Source organism: Empidonax traillii, unplaced genomic scaffold, assembly GCF_003031625.1.
Source record: "Empidonax traillii isolate 1590-97213 ecotype Southwest subspecies unplaced genomic scaffold, ASM303162v1 scaffold20:size5563877, whole genome shotgun sequence".
Lineage (NCBI taxonomy): Eukaryota > Metazoa > Chordata > Aves > Passeriformes > Tyrannidae > Empidonax > Empidonax traillii.
Genome location: NW_020955213.1, coordinates 1,407,063 through 1,426,639, shown reverse-complemented (window position 1 = coordinate 1,426,639; position 19,577 = coordinate 1,407,063). Strand labels below are relative to the sequence as shown.

The following is a 19,577-nucleotide window of genomic DNA, read 5'->3' as shown; positions in this document are numbered from 1 at the left end:
TGAACACAGCTTCAGTTCTGGCTGTTTTTGGTGTTGTTTTTTTTAGTACAGAAATGTAATTTATCTTATTGCTGAAGTCTGTGATGTAGGCCAGAAAAGCAAGGTGTGCCCAAAATACTAAGGCGAAACTTTCAAAGAACAATTAGTATAACCAGAATATGCTTTTTTTTCCTTACTGAGATTCTGTTTGTTTTGGTGACAGCCTGGTGTGTGAAGTGAACATGCAGTGATGTTTAAACCTGGTTAATAAACAACCTAAAATTTAACACCCCCATATATTTTCCCTTTGTGCTGTTACAGGTAGACTTATGATTGGAATCTCAAAATATTAGAAACTGGACACAGGAATGTGCACACAGTGCATTTTTATTTTGCCATGAGCAATATTTGATTTCAGGGGAAGCAGTTTGCACATCACCACAAATTGATAGTAAGGGATGATGAGGTGAGCACAAGTCATAAAAGAAACCTGGATTATGCAATAAACTGGTCCCACTGGGATCAACTGGTACGTACTGAGCTCTGTATTTATGAACCTTCAACACACTGTCATTTGCCCCACTCTAGAGCTGTATATTGGGAAGGAGAGACTTTGTTATAGACCACAGGTTCCTATCAGGAAAGCAATTCAGTGTGTGCTTCCAGGGCAGCAGAGACCCCCGTGCTCCTTGTGTGCATCGTCGGCACCGTGAGAAGCACGGTGAGAAGCAGTGGGCACTGCTGAAATGGATATCAGGTATGACAACAATACACTGATAGGAAGGACCATTAAAAGTGCTTTACCCTGTGAATTTTCAGGGTTGAGTGAAGCCTATTAGAAAAAAACCAAAATGAAATATTTGAGAGGTGACTTGACCCCAGGGAATAAACACTTACATCATGAAAAAATAATGGGTGTCAAAGGGCTTTTTAACTTAACTCTGAAAAGTGTCACATGGTCCAGCGGATGAAATCTAGAGCCAGACAAATTCAAATTGGAAACATGACCTACATTTTTAATAGTAAGTGTGATTAGCCATTGGAACAAAGTATTCACAAAGTAGTGGATTCTCTCCTCTTGATGGCTTCAAATCAAGACTAGGTACCTTACTGGGAGATCAGCTTTAGTCAAAAATAGTTATGCTTTAGTGAAACACATGTTACAGGGCTCAATATAGAGGTAATTGGGGAAATGTAATGGTCTGTGGCATCCAGGAGGTCAGGCCAGATGGTATAATGATCCCTTCTGGCCTCAAACTCACTGAATCTCAGAATGAATATAAATGCTATCATCTGGATGTGCATTTGAAATAATTGCAGGCAGAGATTAGACACACAATTGCATATGGTTCAGAATTGATAAACTTTCCTCCCCTCCAGAACAAAGGCCCTTATTTATGCCTAATTACATGGTGCTGTTGTAATTCAGATAAATATCCGTTAAGAACTCAGATTGGATGTCAGCAAATCAATTTTAACTACTCTGTGTGTGTGATGTGGGAATCTGGTTTCTAAAGCTTATGTTCAACTCCAGACTTGCTCGCACAGAAACGGATCCAAGAACAGCTCCAGCGTGGACATTTGCTCCACCCTGAGTGTATCCTGATGTGATTTAGACTTGTTGACTTTGAAGTTGATTCAGTTAAATCACAGAGATGTGGGTCCTGGGCTTCAAAGCATCTGGGTGCCTAGTGCTGATGACTACCCACCTATTGCCGAATTTTACGGGAAAGGGTTGTTGAAACAGTAACAGCAAAAAATAAAAATGTCCCTTCTTCTATGAGTAGTTTTGCTTATGCTGATACTATCACAAAGAGCATCTCTGCTTGTCAATGCACGTGCATCTGCAAAATAACCTGGTGTTGCACTGCTTCTGTAGAAAGAAGACGTATGAAATATTAACTGGCAAGAGAAACCACATTAAAACACAGATAACTTTTAATATGAATTTCACCGTATTATGTAGCTTTCAATTTTAGTGTTATCTCACTCACAAAGCATTCAAAACAACTGCACAGGTAAACAGTGAGATTGCACAGAGGAAATAATATTTTTAAAGTTCAGTGAAATGTCGTCATTTATGGTATGTGGGCACTTACCTGTGCTCAGAAGACAAATATTGATGAGTACAGAGTTTCATTCATAAAGGTCCATAACCTTTTGTATTCTCTGTTCTTCCCCAGAATCAATTCTGATTGGTGGCACCAAACACCCAATTCCCAGGTGATGAGAAAGTTTGTTTTTTCAAGTTCTGAGCACTCTACAGAAATTCTGATGGTAGTTAATGTGCACCTTGAGGACTGAATATTCTGAGGTAAGGAGATTTTCCCTAGACTGTATGTTTAATTTGAAAGGGGCAAAAGGCTGGATCTGCAACCACCCTCATGACTACCTAAAGATTTGAGCAGTTTTTATAGAATCATGGAATTGTTAAGGTTGGAAAAGACCTTTAAGATCATCAAGTTCAACCATTAACCCAGCACCACTATGTTCACCATTAAAATATATGTGCCATGTCTGCACATTTTTTGAACACTTCCATGGTGACTCCCCCACTCCCCTGGGCATCATATTCCAAAGCTTGGTCACCCTTTCCATGAAAACACTTTTCCTAATATCTAATCTAAACCTCCCCTGGTGTGAGTCGAGGCCACTCTTGTCCTGTCACTTGTTACCTGAGAGAAGGTACAGACAGGCACCTGCCTGCAGCCTCCTTTCAGGTAGTCGTAGGGAGCAGTTAGGTCCCTGCTGAACCTCCTTTTCACCAGGCTAAACACAGGTTGGCCTTTCTGAATCTGAGCAATGTGTGCATCCTGGAGGATAAAGCTGGAATCCACACCTACATCCCAACTTCATTTTTTTACAACTGTCTTCCATTTTTTCTCCTTTTTTCCCCAAGCAACACACAGAGAATATCATGACTAACATGGATGCTGTACAGATATATGCTAAAATGAGAACTTTAAGCCAAAATTTATTTGGATTCTCCTTCTGCATTGATGCTCAGAACCTTACAGCTAATTACACATTTGCTAATTGTAGCCTGCTTTTCTCAGCCTCTTTCATTTCGGCTCGAAAAGGAAACACGATAATGGTGACTCTGCAGATACTCTAAAATAACCAGTGTTTTACTGAATATCAGCCACTTTCTTATGTGAATAGCAAATCTCTGTCTGCAGATACTATTCTATGCAGTTGTTCTTAATATTTTGTTAGATTATACTAAAAAGGAAAGTGACACGAAATAATGAAAATCAGATTTAGCTACGTTTTAATGTGGCATTTTACCATCTAAATATTTTTGCAAAAAAACTTCACAAAAGCTCTTGATTTTGAAGCTGCTTTTTCAGTAGTTCTACAGGAATGGCATTTATGGTTATACTGTTGTATCAGCAAAACTACCAAAGCAAGTATTTTGCTTTTTATCTTGCTTTATAGCCCTTTATACAAGGCCGTCCTAGTACTGTTCTGCAGGAGCATTAATTTCATAAAGGTCCTGAAGGTCATTCTTATTTTCAGTCAAATAACAATATCCAAGAATTTTAATGATGCTCTTGCATTAGTGTTACAATATTCAGAACTGTTATAAAATTCAACAATGTATGAAAATGTCGTTGCTAGGGATGAATGAAGCAGCTCATCTGAAAATGAAAGCCCAAATCTTTGCTGGTGTTCAAAAAACTTCAGGTAATTTCACTTTGTCTCCCCTACCTCCACTTCTCAGGTACTTCTACAAATTCCGGTGCCTGAAATATCATCATAATTGATTTTTCTAGACAAAGGAAGTGCTTGGAGATAATTATCTAAACTTAAGTACAGCATTTGGTACAGCGCCATGTGGGAAATTATTAGCTAAAAGGGGAGATTAGTACAGAAATTGAAAAGTGAATAAGAATGCGAGAAGTAGGTGGAGATCAGTACTGAGGCAAGGCAGTAGGGCTTCCCAAGCATCAGTCTTGGGCCTGATGTCATTTAACATTTTTTATTAATGATCATCCCATAAAAAAATAAGCGTGTGCTAATGGAATTTACCAGTGGCATAAGGGAGGGAGGCACTGTCACAACAGAGATGAATAACACTCTCATTTAGGAAGAACTCAAGTAACCTTGAGAATAGGATGAATTGGATGAAATTCAGAAGGATTTGACAGCAAGTTCATGCTTTTGCATCCTCTTAAGCAGGTTTCTACTATACCTGCATGTTCATAGGTAAGAGAAGACTAAGGAAGGGAAAATATAGACCATACAAAGCAATGTATTTTCACTCGGATAAGGAAACTCCTGAATGATGCATGAGGCACATGTTAAAAATCAGATAGGATAGTGCACACTATTAAAAAAATTATTCACTTCACTTTTGGGAAGCTATGGAAAAAGATGATTTGAGTGACCATGGGAAGGTAGAGCCTGTAGTGCGAGAGGAGTTTGGCAAAATGCGTGCTGAGGGAGGCTGCTATAAATACTGCATGGGCACAAGCTCTAGGAAGAAAAACATCTATTTAAACTGAAGGACAACACTGGCACAAGAACAAATGAGCATAAATTGGTCATGAATAAATTTAGGATGGGAATTGGAATCAAGTTTCCAAACAACAGAATAGCAATGTTCTGCAATTGCTTTCCAGTGAGAACAGTGGAAACAACAATAACAACAAACCCCAAGATACTTTTAAGATGGACTTAAATGAATTTCTGAAAGGGATTATATGATGTGTTTGGCTAAGATAGCAGAGAAGTAGACTTGATGACCCTAGAGGTCTGTCTTTGTAAGCCTGTTTCTCATGGCCAAATATTTCAGAGCACTTTTAAGTGCTTCCTTTCCTTCATGTATTTTTTTGGATAAATTTTTATAGAATATACAGCAGGGACTGCTAGCTGGACTGGTTTAGGGAAGGTAAAAAAGTGTTTTGTCCAGAACATGCTGAATACTGTCCAGGCAAAACAGAGGAAGTGTCCAGTGTCCCATGGGGCAAGGCTTGGGATGCTTAAAGAAATCCCCATTTTCTGTGGAAGGCAATGGGGACAATTACCCCCAGCACCCCCTTGAGCCTCAGTTCTCTCTTGTTTCCCTCATGCTCCTGAGCCTGCTGCTCTATTTTGTAGTTTGCTTTCTAGGCCCCACTGTGCAGATGCAGCAGTATGAAACAGGATGGCAAACAATACTTTAGATACATAAGACTGAAGGGATAGAAACCTGGGCAATCAGTGTGAGAATGACTGGATGCCAAGCTGCAGTGCAGATGGCTTGTCTGGGTGGATTCCTCCAGCCTCGACAGTGTGGTACAGAGCTGTGTTAGCATGTCATGGTTTCTCTCTTGCCCAGGAGGCACCTATGTCCTTTGTTTTGATTTATCCTGCTTAGTGCCTCAATTACTGTCCCTTGTTCTCAAATCCAGCATTTCCATTACTTCTTAAAAGCTGCATTTCCCCAAGTCAATGTGGCCATAAAGTGATTTGTATGGAAGCCTGGGGCTGGGGTTCAGTAGCTGGAGTTTTATGGATTTCTTACCCACACTAGCAAAATTGGGTATTAACAGCCCTTTCACAGTAAGAGAAGCTGCTTCATCCAAGGGCTGGATATGCAGGTTGGCTGGGTAATGCAGTGGCTCCATGATTAGGAGAGGATCTCACAGTTAAAAGTTTTATGATTTTCTTTGGTTGAAATCTGATGAGGTGGGCAATGAGACCTGCAGAACTGAATGATTCAGGTTGGTTTTCCTCTCCAGCTAATTACACACATACTTTTTCTGAAATCAGTTATTATTATTGAGAATAGGTTAAGAAATGGGAAAGTTAGATGAATCCCCAAGAGTACAGCTAGTTTGGAAAATGAGAAGAAATAGGCACCAGCTTTACATCTCATCACTATCCACATTAATCACGTTTGCAGTAGGCAGCAGCTATTTTATATGCAAATACTTTTAACAACTGTTTTAAAAAAATGAAGCAGGATGGTGGAGCCCCAAAGTTCATGGAAAGAGGATAATGAACACCTGTGTATTGAAATAGAAAAGGGAGTTTTCAGTCCCTCTTCAGCTGAGGTTTCTGCAGCTTTCTCAGTCCCTCACTGAGGGACTCCTGATGGGGCAAGAAGGCTCTTGGTGCCTGGTGGGGCAGCGACAGCAAGGTCAGCTCGCTTCCTCTACTGTCTCTCCCCCGGGGATTTTAAAAACAGGAGGTTAGAAAATAATCCCTGCTTGGGATAATAAGTCCCAGTGGTGCCCTGGTCCTGCCCTCCCATCCCCAACCAGGGCAGCTCTTGGCCCCGTGGCCATCGTGTGCTTCACCAGACCCGTCCCCGCCAAGTGGAGCCACATGGCTGAGGGTGGCTGTGAAATGACTCCTCTGTGGGAGAGCTGTGATGCTGTGAGGATGTTACAGCCTATGTAAAAGGAAAATAGACAGAGGCAAAGGAAAAAAAAAAAACCACAAAAATGCTGTGTTCGTTCCTCACTCTTCCCTCAGTGCTGTCTCACCCCTTGCAGCGGCTGCAGAGGTGTGAACACATCCTGTTTACATCTGCCATCAAGAGGGAGAGGCTGAGGGGAGCACACGGCTGCGGCACAGTTGGAGGCAGCACCGTGCCCAGGGAGAGCTGCCTGCAGTGGGAGACGGCCCCGACATGGACACGCTGCCCATCTACCACGGGCGCATCACGCGGGAGGCCGGGGAGAAGCTGCTGCTGGAGGCGGGCGTGGATGGCAGTTACCTGCTGCGGGACAGCGAGACCATCCCGGGAGCCTACTGCCTCTGCGTGCTGTGAGTGCTGCCACGCTGCCCTGGGTGTGGGCAGCCAGGGCACTGGGGCTGGCAGGGGGGTGCTGGCAAGGGCTGGTCGGGTGGCGGCCGATTTCCAACCTTCACTTCCGCAATACGGGGAGTCCCCACAACAGAATATGTTCTAATACTACCCTTTGCTTACACGTGCGAGACTTTTGGCTCCTTCATCTGTCTTAGGGCAGAGGGGTGTGTAAGGGGTGTGGGGTCCTTTGCAGAGTGAAGAGGAGCAGGTTTTGCCTTTCAGGGCCCACGCTTCCTCTGGACAAAAACGCCAAAAGAGAAAGCAGGCCAGGAGCGCACAGGAAGGGTGAGCGAGGTGCCAAGGAGAAGTGCCAGGCAACTTGGCTTAGGGTGGTGTGTACTGCCTCTTTGTGCTGGATAACCCTCTTGCTTTCTGCCTGCATTCTTCTGCTTCTTTACTGTGCTCCTGGGTGTTCTCAGCAACATCCTCAGGGTCCCCTGTCATCGGGGAGGGTAACGTGGAGTGCTGATATCCGCAACAAGCCTTTGCTTCAGGATGCTCTCAGTCAGGCTGAGTGTCTCGTGAACCATCAGTTTCACCATCAGGTGAAACTACCTGTAATGCACTTGAAACACTAATGGGTAGCAAACTGAGTGGTAATGTTTCATGAAATGGGGTGAAAAGGGAGAGATCCGGTGGGATGCTCTGGCAGAGAGAGGGTAGACAGGTTCCCCTGGGAGAGCCGGGGGACTTTATATTCATAGGATCTCATTTTAATGAGGAAATTTAGTTACCCTACTGTTGGCAAAAGTCTTGGAAGTCCTGATAATGCTGTACCATTGCGTTGGAAGAACAAAGACGTGTCTATCAAGGCACTGATGCCTTATTTCAGCAGGAGAAGGAACATAAAAGAAATTTTTTTCAGGTCCAGTACAAAATTAACTAAAAGGGGGAACTCAGGTAGCTGGCAAAAAAAGAAAAAAAAAAAACCAGAAGAAGAAGAAGAGTTCTAAGTCAGGTTTTCCCCAAATCTCTTGAATACATTTCCAACAATATGTAGTTAAGCCCTCAGTGAGCATCATTATCCCTCCCTTATAGACCAGTGAGTGGAGACATGCAAGGAGGTCATAGGCAATCGAGAAATACACAGCCTTCTTCTCAGGGAAAATCTTTGTGACAGAAGATGTATTTTTTATTCTCTCATGAAACCAGAAGGTGAACCAAGATAGGTGCTTCTGCTAACAAATACCTTAATAACGAGATGAAAAATGGGAAATAAGAAGCATCTTGAGTTAAATGAAAATGGAATAGACATAGCAAGAGGTAAGGAGTGCTATGATTCCTATGGTGGGAATAGGCAATAAAAGCAGAATCTCTTTTAAATAACCATCAGAGAAAATGGTGATATATCACCTTTACACTCAGAAGTCATTCAATACAGGTGAAACACTAAGGCATTAGAGAAAGGGTCAGGCAGAGTGTTACAATGCTGAATAAAATAGAGAATACTAAAATTAGTCCACTATTAGTCTAAATCAGGATGTAGGTATGTAACAAGGTCTTTCATCTGCACTCAATCAAGTTGGGATTTTTTGGTGTATTAGTGGTAGTTTATGTCCTTCTAAAGAAATTTCATGAATGAAATAGAATATAGAAAATGAAAATGGGAAGAAATGAAAGGATTTCTAACTGTTTTCTTTCCTCTCTCCTTCCACTTCCGTGGAGAAATAAAACAAAACAAACCTAAACACCTGCAGCTTCCCAGTTCTAACCCTTTGTAGGTGTGTGGTTTTTTTTTAATCATGGGGGAATTAAAAGACATAGTTTCTGATAAAGAGAAAAGAAACATTTATCCATTTATCAAAAAAGTCATTAAGCCTATATTTGGATGGCAACTGTATGATCAGTTGAACTTGCATAGGTGGCTGCACTTCCAGCTCCAAGTACAGTAATTGTCCTGTGATTCCATTGCATTGTTTAGGCTCAAACAATGTTTCCTTTTCCCGAGAAACTGCATAAATCTGTAATGCCACCATCACCACCACACCCTCCCCCTAGGACATCTCCAAAAAGCCCTGACATTCTATGGCAGCCTTTGAGCATCTTAAGGCACACGATAAGGACTGCATCGTACACGGTCAGGCTCATTCACCTTTTGCTTTTCCAATTAAAAAGTGGAGCCCTGACCTTTAAAAAGGAGAAGAGTCAAAGGCTTCATGAATCCCTTGTGACTGACACTGATTTTACAGGGCAAGCATAAAAGACAGGTAGTAGCATAAAACCTGACCTATAGAGATGGGTAACTGCAGCAGGCAGGACCCTGTTGGAGCATTCATCTAGAAAACTCTCCTTTCTCTTTTCTTTGTTTCTCCTGAGCTATTGATTTATCTCCCTCGAATGCTGCTCTCTGCTATCCAAAGCCACAGTGTGCACATGGTGTGCCTGAAAGCCTTCAAAGAGAGAATGAATGCTTTTTTTGGTGTGACTGTGGTGAAGCACAGAGGACCAACTTTCACAAATATTTTAAGACCACAATTAAACTATGCGTGGAAGAGTAGGAAGGTTCTGATTTGCAACTGTCTGCCCCTGGGCTTTTGCAAAGAGAGGTGCTGCCTTTAGATTTTGGCAAAGATTTTAATAGCAGATGCTCTCAAGGTTTTCACTGTATGAATATCATTTTTTGATTGATAATATATACTTTAAGGATATTGTGAATATGTCAACAGAAGTACACAGTCTTTTCCTGGGATTTTTTAGATTTGCACTGAAAAGCAAAAGCTTTTGCTCTTCCTGAAAACTGGGCTACAAGAAATGTGTATGTTTTAGAAAACATACACGTTTTACCTGTAAACATGTTAGACACTACACATGGTACACCAGGGTTTTAATATCAAAAGCTGATTGTTCCAGGGAGCTTTCTTTACTGGTCTGGTTTCCTCCTTGCTCAATGCCCCTTTTGACATTTTTAGCACCCTCAGAAATCCTCTGTGCTCACAGCTCCTAATGAAGTCAATGGGGGACATGAGGCACACTAATGGTGACTAGTTTGAGAAGCAGCCTCTTAAACCCTGCCTGAAAAATGAATAAATAAAGTGCCTGAGAGTGCCAAAAGCCCCGTGCTCCTTTACAGATATATGAGCACACATGCACAAACAAGCAGCTCATGCCTGAATTGGCAAAGATAAAGCATTTGTAGTTTGGGGTTTAAAATTCATATACTTGAAAAATACTGGGAATGTTAGTAGTTGTTTTGGAGCTTTAAGTAAGACAAACATGACGCGCTTGTCAAACTGTATGTTCAGATGATTTGTTTGAAACCAGCCATTCATGTACTGTGCTGCATTCAATTTGTGGAGAATAATCAAAAGCTGGAATTGAAAGCTATTTAGAGCTCCTCAAGCAACAGTAATGGCAGCAGGGATAGGCTGCAGTCCTATCAGATTTTACGTGTGCTATTTTTTCTGTCACTGTAACCACGGTGCACAAGTTCAAGGCAACGTGCTGAAACTTTCTGATGCGGCAGGAGTGTCAGCTGTGCAGCGTGAGGGTGTGATACAGGATCACAGCTTCAGCTTAGTGTTTCTTCTGTTTCCTATGTAATATTTTTTTGATAGAAATGGCAGAATAATTGCATTTATTGTAACACTGCACATAATAATCATCATAATTTAAAATGTAATTTGGAACAAAAGGAGAAGCCCCTCAGTTCAACGTTGCTGTTGTAAATATCACGCAATTTTTTCAGCTTGAAAAGAGTCTTCTATAGCATGACAGTAAATTCTACTGGTGTGAGTATTTCAGCTTCCTGCTAATCAGTGAGTGTTGTATTTGCTGAGCATAACTTGGCTAATGACCTCCAGATATTCCACTGGATTTTCTTGGAAACATAGCCTGAATCATGGAATTTATGAAGCTTAGTTACTGGCCTGCCATAAAGTAATTTCCTTCTATTCAGCATCTCAGGTTTGAATAAATTCTTATTTTATTCTGAATTTGAAGAAATTCCTCTTTGAGGCAATGCTTTTGCCTGGTATCTCCTCGTACCAGACCAACACAAACCTTCCTCAGGCTACACACTTACTCTTTAGGTAAATCAGCAGCTTTTCTTCAGATGGTTCAGTGTTGAAGTAGTGAAGATACTGACAATCTTCCACAGAAATCTCTGCATAAGTTCAGACACGTTACACAAGATCTCACTTTCTCTCTCAAGGTTTTGTTAATTGCAGAAGAGAAAATCAAGAGGATTTGTTTGCTTTACGGTGCTACAGCATTACAGAAAGGTAACATCTGTTACTAATTCAGTATCACAGGCAAATTTTTGCCACAAGAAGTGTTGGTAGGAGAATCAGTGACAGAAACGTAAACTCAAAAACTGCTGTGAGTTAAGCTACAGTGACTCTTTTCAGATGTTGTAAACATCAGTTTAAACAAATTTTTCACTCTTGCTGACATAGAGCTTGTATCTTGCACGTCATCTCAATGTGAATGCTGTTTCTTCAGCCTGAGTTAGCTGATAGGTGGTAATTGCTAAGTTGTTGTACCTTGATTGTATAGCTGAGACCTAAATAAGGCTGGGACCAGGCTGTTTGTCAATCAGAAAATGCAAATTCTGGGACAGAGTGAGGAGAAGCCTAAATAGCATTTTCTCCTACATTAAATAACTTTCAGCCCTTCTGTGATTAAAAAACCAAGCAGTGTTCATGGTACAGCCAGCCCAGACACAGGGATGCTACAACTGCTGAAAACCTTTAGAGAGTGCCTCTCTTGCAGCCTGGAGAGCCACCACTGTTTTCAGAGAGTCCAAGAGATATACTTTATTTAAAAAAAAAAAAAAAATTATGTGTTACTCCAAAAATTGAACAACTCCCCTCAACAATTAGAAGATTATTTTTTTAACAGGGGAAAAACATTGTTTTGTCTAACATGTCCCTTCTCTGACGCTTCTCTGGTCTTGATCCCTAAATAGGCTGAGGCAAACACCTAAGGAATGAAATGTAAAGTCTGAAATGCTGAAAAGTGACAAAGTTATACTAAACTGAGTCTGGTCAGTGTATAATGCTCAAGATCTCTGTAGACCACAGCACTGTCAGGTTCTTAAACAATGCTGTAAAGTGAAATTCCAAGGTAAGGTCAGGTTGCAAATGTACCAGGTAAGAAGCTTTGATTGGTATAATGCAATGACATTTGAAGAGAAAGCTACATACAGAGGAAGAAATTGATGCCATTTATTGCTGACATGGCTTTCCCTTGTCTCTCTGTCTTTCTCGCTTTTTATTTTTTCCATTTTGGTCTCAGAAATGAATACAAATTAGTTTAATAAAATTTCCTAACTGAGATGCAGAATTATTTTAAAATATACCATGCAGCCGAAATGTCATGGTTAATTTTAATCTGCAGCATGTGGCTAATGTCCTCAGGCTGTTTCAATGGTGCAGAAGATTGTAAATATTCACCTGTTAAAATAAATGCAGCTTTAACAAGTGATCACAGCTGAAAAGGAGGAGTGGAGAGGACAGGTAGATAGCTGCTGTTTCAGTGTTTCATCTGTGAACAATGTCTTTGTAACTCTTTGACAGGAATTATCTATCTATAAAGGAAAAAGGCCTACAATATAAAGTGGACTGTTTCCTGTAATAGCAACTTTTTCTAGATTTTCCTTTAACAAAGTTTTCTGAGTGAAGGTATTGCAACAGAGAGTGTTAGTGCAGTTCCCAGCCGGTATAACATGTCCTTTCTTACGGAGATGAAAGAATGAGTGAGATGTCATAAAAATATCATCAGTGGTGACCAAAGCACTCTTTCATAAGCGCTGATATTGTCCTCACAGCAGTGGCTGTTTTCTGCTTCCCCTCACCAGCATTTTGGCATTTTTTGCCTTTGATAGAAAATTTACGAGACCTTATTCAATAAGCTGTTATTCATGATTCCTCCAGTCCCTGGAGCTTCACTGACATGAGAGATGAGTTTTGCTATTGTCAGTGAGGTGTGAGTCCATCCTTGGGACAGGTGAAGGGACTGGGGAGCCCTTCATTGAATCTTTGCCTGGGCATCAGGAGCTGGTCCTCCTCCAAGATATGCTGGTACACCAGTGTCACTGTAAGAGTGCTCTCTGAGATCACACCACTTATAAGGTCATGGTGTCACTCTGGGAGCTTTTTTTCTGCCCTGAATAGAGTAAAATGTAGAAAACCAAGCTCTCCTCTCATGGTGGCCAGGGAATTTCTAATTTCCTGAGACCTTAGCTCCGGTAAATGGACTTTTTTACCTGCTTTTGCCTGTTGTTACATGTTTTGCTCTTTGGAAGGTAGTGTTCTCTGCAAACGCAACTTTAACTTGTGTATTTAACTTTTAAGAAAAACACCTTGATCTTCCTTCAGCCCACACTGATCTTAGCTAGCGGTGGGTAGTTTAAATCATGAAATCCTTTCTCACGGGAGGCCATGCCCATGTAGCAGTCAACTTGGCTTGTCAAAATCATGTCATTTGTACGTGGAAGGTAAAAAGCTCTTTGAAGTGGTAATGAAGTAAGTTCCTGCTACATGACAGAAAGTTTTGATAAGATCATGTTCGTTGGGAGAGTACTTATCAGAAGAGCTATGATGCGTTTTGTGGAAACCAAGGTCCCAATGGAAAGTAGTGAAATGGGAAGATCTAGCTGTTCACACTCTTAAGAAAATGCATCCTCCTTCCTTTGTTCATTTTCTTTGAACAAGCAGGTGGGGATGCTGAGGCTATCTCCTATCTACACACTGGCTCTACTTTCTAGTGGCTTTAGAGCAAAAACCAGATGATGATGATGATGGTATGTTTTTCAACTTAAGCACAGTAAAACCTTGGAGGTCTTCCAGGCTTTTCTTCTCAGGGAAAAACATGGACATCTGCCAGGTGAATGGAGAGCTCTCAGTTGTCCCTCATGAGGCTGTGATAACAGTGTGATAGCAGTACTCCTCCCATTCTCCATGCTGTGCTGAAAGCATCTATGTTCCCAAATTCTTGTTCCTTTCTCAGTATTTCAGGGGCTTTTAATCCGAATTATCCTTTGTGTTTCCCTGTGCTCAGTTGAAATATTTTACATTGTAATTTTTTGAAAAATACAGGATAGATGTCTATCTTACATCTCACCATAATTCAGCACGGAATACTACTTCATCTGCCTTCTATTTTTCAATTTAGAAAGCATTTCTGGCAGAGTCGTGAGAGCCATCAGACAGTTTAGAGCCAAAGCAGCACCACAGCCCCTCAACCACTTCAACTCATGCAATCTCTTAGGTAGAGAAAATGATGAAAGAAACAACAGATGGTGGCTTTCCAGACAACTGAGCCATTTGTGAGAAAATCAGATTTTAAAGAGATTGAAGCAGTTGGAATGCTTTGGGACAACCAGGAGTGAAGATGGGTAGTACAATCATGGAATGGTTTGCATTGGAAGGGACTTTAAAGATCATCTAGTTCCAACTCCCCTGCCGTGGGCAGGGATGCCACCCACTCGACCAAGTTGCTCATACACTTATGCACAGTACAGTATTAAAAACAGAAGGGAAGAGAATGAGGTTTAGATTCATAGATACTGATTCTGTTGGGTTTGAGGCTTGAAAAAAAGTCACTGAAGAGATGGTTAAATACCCACTTCAAAGAGACGGGATTAAATGCCAGCACGTCTCTGGTATTTCCAGTACATTATGGCCTGTAAAATCCTCATTTCTTCAACCATATATTGGCTGGTGTGCTGCATTCTTAGGTACAGGAAAGTTCCTTGTGATTTTTAAAACAAGGTTAACGTGAACATCAGGTACTCCTGAAAAGCTGACGATACAGCCACAGCTCTCAGAGGCTTCAAGAAGGGACATGATGCCATGAGATTGTCTGAGGGCGTGGGCAGCCACTTTTCACATCCATCTGGTGGCACATAGAAAGTCTTGTTTCTGGGGGAAATACTCTCTAGGTTGAGCACGAAGAGGTGGATGAAGCTGTGGTGGGACTGTGGGGCAGCATCAGTCACATTCCTGAGCAGGAGGGCAGTGTCTTATCTGCTGAACAGGGAGCTTGTCCCTGCAGCAGCCCCGATGGGAGGGAACGGCTTCGTGTCCTTCGCCTCTGTATTTAATCACAGTGGGAGTCGTGTGGTAGGGGCAGAGCTCACAAATCATGACAGGCATTTTGCTCCCACTTCGTGGGGTTGTAACAGAGTGCCAGCTGTTAACAACTTCCTGCTTGGGTAAATCATACCAGACACTTCGCTTTGCAAAGGTTGCTGCAATGACTTTTAAACAGGAATTTATCCAGGAGCCATGACACAGAGCGTAAGTAATTGCAGTCGTATGATATCTGTGTCATTGATGGTTTCTGCAAATTTTTAGTAACTGCTGTAATACCGTGAATAATTGGAAAGAAATGCAGTATTTTTCTGCTTTCTTAAGAATAGGAATTGATGCTGAAATAGGGAATAGTGGCTAAAGTCGTCCTGGGTATTCATGTAAATCTATGTATTATGAAATACAAAATTTCTTATCTGATACCATCTAAACTAATGTTGCATCCCTGGGGCTACTATCATTTTTTTCTGTGTCTGATATAAATTTTTGGATATTGGTATAATAATCAGCATATAAATCATTCACTGGGTTCATGAGAGAAGCAAGACTGACTTTGGACAAGAGTGTGTGTCTTGTGCTATTGGTGTATGGCTCCTTATTATCAAAAAGCTCAGATTTTAATGGAATGAAGATTCCATACTTTTATAAATAAATCTCCATACTTTTATAAATCTCCTTTTTCAGTATTTGAGAGTTAGGAATGTATGGGCAAAACAAAGAGTAATTATTTTACCTTCTTGTTGTGGGTCTAGCTTTCCAAGTAAATTATACTCATGATATTGCTTCTGTTAACATCTGCATTTAAATGAGTCACAGAACAGTAATGCTATCTGCCAATAATACACTTTCTCTTCTCGCAGGAGAAGTACATCTGGTGTGTGGCAGTAAAAGGAGGTCACTGGAAAAAAAAATGCTGAGGAAGGAAGGAAAGCAGCATCACTTAACCTAAAATAACTGAATACTCCTAAACTAGATCTGAGTCAGACCAGTCCCTCTCATCCCGAAAGAACCCAGTAGGTTGAACACTGTATCTGGCCAGTGGGGTTTTTATCTATTTAGCCTTTATAGGTGAATTTATTTTTAAGGAAAGGTTAGCAGATGAACTCACTCCCACATAACAAAGTGTAGCTCTTGTGAAAACTGTCAGGAAAAATGAGTAATAAATACATGTTGATTTTTTTTTCCCCCCACAGGCATCAGGGTTATGTTTATACCTACAGAGTGTCCCAGACAGAAACTGGCTCCTGGAGTGCTGAGGTGTGTACTTCTCCTTTCTCCTCTGAAAATTTCTACACCTTGTTTCATATTCTTATAGATTTAATGAAATATATTCAAATTATTTATGTTTCTGCATAGTCTCATTTTCATTGACGGTAATCGATCTTGAGTGTGCCCATCAGTAAGATGTCTTGGTGCCACTTCTGACAGTCTAGAATTCATAAATTAATTCCCTGTTTCACTGCAGCTGTTGCATAATGCAATAGTGCATTATTTCCCATCATTTTAAATGGCAAAAATATTTTGTTTTTATAACTTGACAAGCACAATCTGTTCCCTTCTATCTGTGTACCACTAATGTGGGAATATTTAAAGAAATTATTTTCAATCTACATTGTTTTAAAGTTAATTTTGCTCCACATCAATTCATTGTAAGTAAAAAATACATGCAGGGTAGCCAAAACTTGATACAAAATATATTTTCATCCATCTGACAAGAAAACAGTAATTCTAGTATAGAAAAATACTTGCAATACAGACAACTATTTGGGTTGATGGGATTGGGATGTTAAACTGTATTTATTCTATGAATTTTTTGGATGTACTCTGTGTATTAGTTCATAATTAGCTTTCTTTCTGTATTTTAATGAACACTTATTACAAATATGATATAATTTCTCGACAGGGATAATTCCCTGGCCATTATTGTAATAGAATTGGTAGCAGTGTTCTGGAAGACAAAACTGTTTCTTGGGGTTACTCAGAAGCAGATTAGGGAGTGGAAGTGACTGACATTACTGTGGAGTAAATAAATCACGCTTGGGCCCAGGACTCTCAGGAAAAGGTGCTGGCTACAGATCCATGATACCAACCCTTCCCTTAAGCAAACAGAAACCTTTCAGTAAATGTTGCTAAGACCACGCTGGCCTCAGCTGTTAGAAACAGCAGCCTAGATCCAATTTATCCCCATGGAATGTGCCTCCAAGGCCAAGAGAGGCTCCAGATGCAGCTGATCCTTTCCTGTCTCTGCTTTCTTCCCTGTGGCTGGTTAGTCTCTGAGCAAGATCAGGTCACACCCATCTTTCAAGGACAAGGCAGGGAAATTAAAGCAGTGCTGGTGAAATCCCAGCCAGTGTGAGGACTCCAGCTGGTGGCAGTGAGGTTGGATTTAGCTCCCAGCTGCTGGGTGAGAGCACTGTCCCTCCAGTGTCACTAGGCTGGCAAGGCCTGTGCTTGTCCTCCTTTGACTTTGGTGGGGAGGTGTTATTGGAAGAATGCCCTGAAGGATTTAGCACAAACACTGGATTTTTGATTAAAAGCACACGTGGTTTCATTTCATAGTGTTTGAAAAGTTGCTAATTTAGAAAGTAGAAAAACTCCCACTTTTAATAAATAGGTAACATTTTGTTGTCTTTGTACACGAGATAGATAGGAATACTCAACACATAAGCCAGGACTGAATGCTCAGAGAAAGGTTTGCAAAGAGGCTGTGTCCTTGATGAAATTTAGTGGTGTAAGGACTCCCCAGTAAGCCCAGGTAGCTCTCTAGGTTGTCTTACTGGTGCTTGCAGGCTGGAGCTATCTTACTGATCCATGCCAGGAAGTTATTGGTAAGGAGGTTAAATCACTGTCTATAATAAGGTCAGAAATAGTGAAAGATCACTTATGAATTTGCCTAATAAGCATAGAATGGCAGGTTTCTCTTCTAGTGGCTCAGAAATTGTCCCTCTCTCAGCTTTACATCACCGTGCAGCTGGAAATCGCTCGGGGCAGGGAGGCTGTGATGCCCTGGGGAAGGGGGAGAGCAGTGCAGCTCATTGACTCATTTTAAATTGGCACATCAGGGAGTCCACATCCATGGCTGCTGGCTACTTCCCTGTGGACTGTGTGCCTTTCTGAGGACAAGGCCCCTGTGCCAGCACCCCGAGCGCAGCACAGGCACTGGGCACCCAGCACCCCTTCTCACCTCTCTCCCTTTGACTTTGCAGACAGCGCCCGGGGTCCAGCGGAGGCTCTTTCGGAAAGTGCACAATCTCATCTCGGCCTTCCAGAAACCCAACCAAGGCATTGTAACCCCCCTGCAGCACCCAGTCATCAACCACGTGAAAGCCAAATACTCCCCAGGTACTGGTGGGGTGGAGGGAGCCTCGTCTGCAGCTGAGCAGAGCCCTCCATGGTGGCAGAGATGGAGGTCTTAGACTTATTTGTGTGTTTGACCTGAACTACCCAACAGAGTGATGTTGCCAAAAATGTACCCTAACTTTGTTCCTGTGTGATTGAAATGCTGTCACCCAGGTGCTCATTAGAGACAGGGCCTGTCAATGTAATGAGAAATTGGATTTTGACTGTGCATTCCTGACTGCTATAGCAGCGATGGCTGCCTTCCCTCACCTGCACCCTCACTAGTGTAGGTATGAGCCTTCTGATCTGTCCATTTTTTTGCAGTGTTCATCCTTTCATATCTTTGTGATTATTTTTCTTAGGGAGGAATGAAGGCCATGACTTCCACCTGCAACCATCGTGAGGATGATGTTTCCCCACGTGTGACATAACCACAGCTTCCAGTGTCTCCTCTAGTCTATGCTCTAAACCAGAACAATTTATATGATAGTTAACACAACTCCGTGAGTTTTCTTGTAACATTTACAGAAATGTGTATTTCATAGAATTTATAGTTCAAAATGTAGAAGTTTAAATTTCAGAATACTTCGAATTTGGAGTGAGGTTTTTTTTTTTTTTTTGGTTTTGTTTCTGTTTGTTTGTTTGTTTCCTAAGAGAGGACAAAAAAAGGATGAACGTAATATTTTTCCCCCTTTGTAATGTCAAGTAAAAAATATTTTTCCCTTTCAGATTAGTTCTTAATTAATAATTTGTTGCTAATTTTACATTGCTGAACTTTGGAGTCTACTTTGCTTTGTTCTGATTGGCTTTTATGCAGAACTGGGCAAGTCCCCTTTTATAGCCTTAGGAAAATTGTTTACATTAAAGTGTCCTTGCCTTGGGTGGGCTGTGTGTCTGTCATTCATACAGTTCCTAAAGATATTCCAGAATTGACACTGTGAGGATCCCCACGAACTGCTTTCCCATCACACCAGGCGTTCTGCCCTGTAACAAAATCTGTACCTTGCTCAAATGATCAGAAGCATAAGAAATGCAGACTGAGAACACTCAGTGAAGTGGAAAGCCTGCTTTTTTTGCTTTTAGGTGTTCTCTGTACTTGAAACAAGCCACCTTTGCATACAATTTAAATGGATAAATTATTTTTCATGACAGTTTCTCTGCTTTTCTTTTCGTATGCGTGTACTTCCAATGCTGCTGCTGGGCTCCTGGAGAGGAGGTTGAATCTACAGGACTTGTCAGCTGTGCAGGGTTAGTGGGCAACATGTTGCTAAGTTGCGGCAATGTCAGTTCATGACTCAGTTTCTGTCTAATTGAAGGCCAAGTTTCATTTGCAGTGAAATGTCCTATTTTTACACTGTATGTATGTGTTGCTCTGCGCCGCCTTGGTACGTATGCTTATTGGTTGAAACAGGTCTTACCCTAAC

General features: G+C 41.3%; 1 protein-coding gene across 1 annotated transcript; it reads left to right on the top strand.

The window, feature by feature from the left end:
* Nucleotides 1-2,224: 2,224 nt before the first annotated feature.
* SH2D1A (SH2 domain containing 1A) lies at nucleotides 2,225-19,024 on the top strand. The gene is made up of 5 exons (XM_027898109.1): nucleotides 2,225-2,293; nucleotides 6,465-6,738; nucleotides 16,008-16,071; nucleotides 18,021-18,156; nucleotides 18,516-19,024. The coding sequence occupies exons 2-5, from the start codon at nucleotides 6,602-6,604 to the stop codon at nucleotides 18,554-18,556; spliced, it is 378 nt and encodes a 125-aa protein (XP_027753910.1). The 5' UTR covers nucleotides 2,225-2,293; nucleotides 6,465-6,601; the 3' UTR covers nucleotides 18,557-19,024.
* Nucleotides 19,025-19,577: the final 553 nt, after the last annotated feature.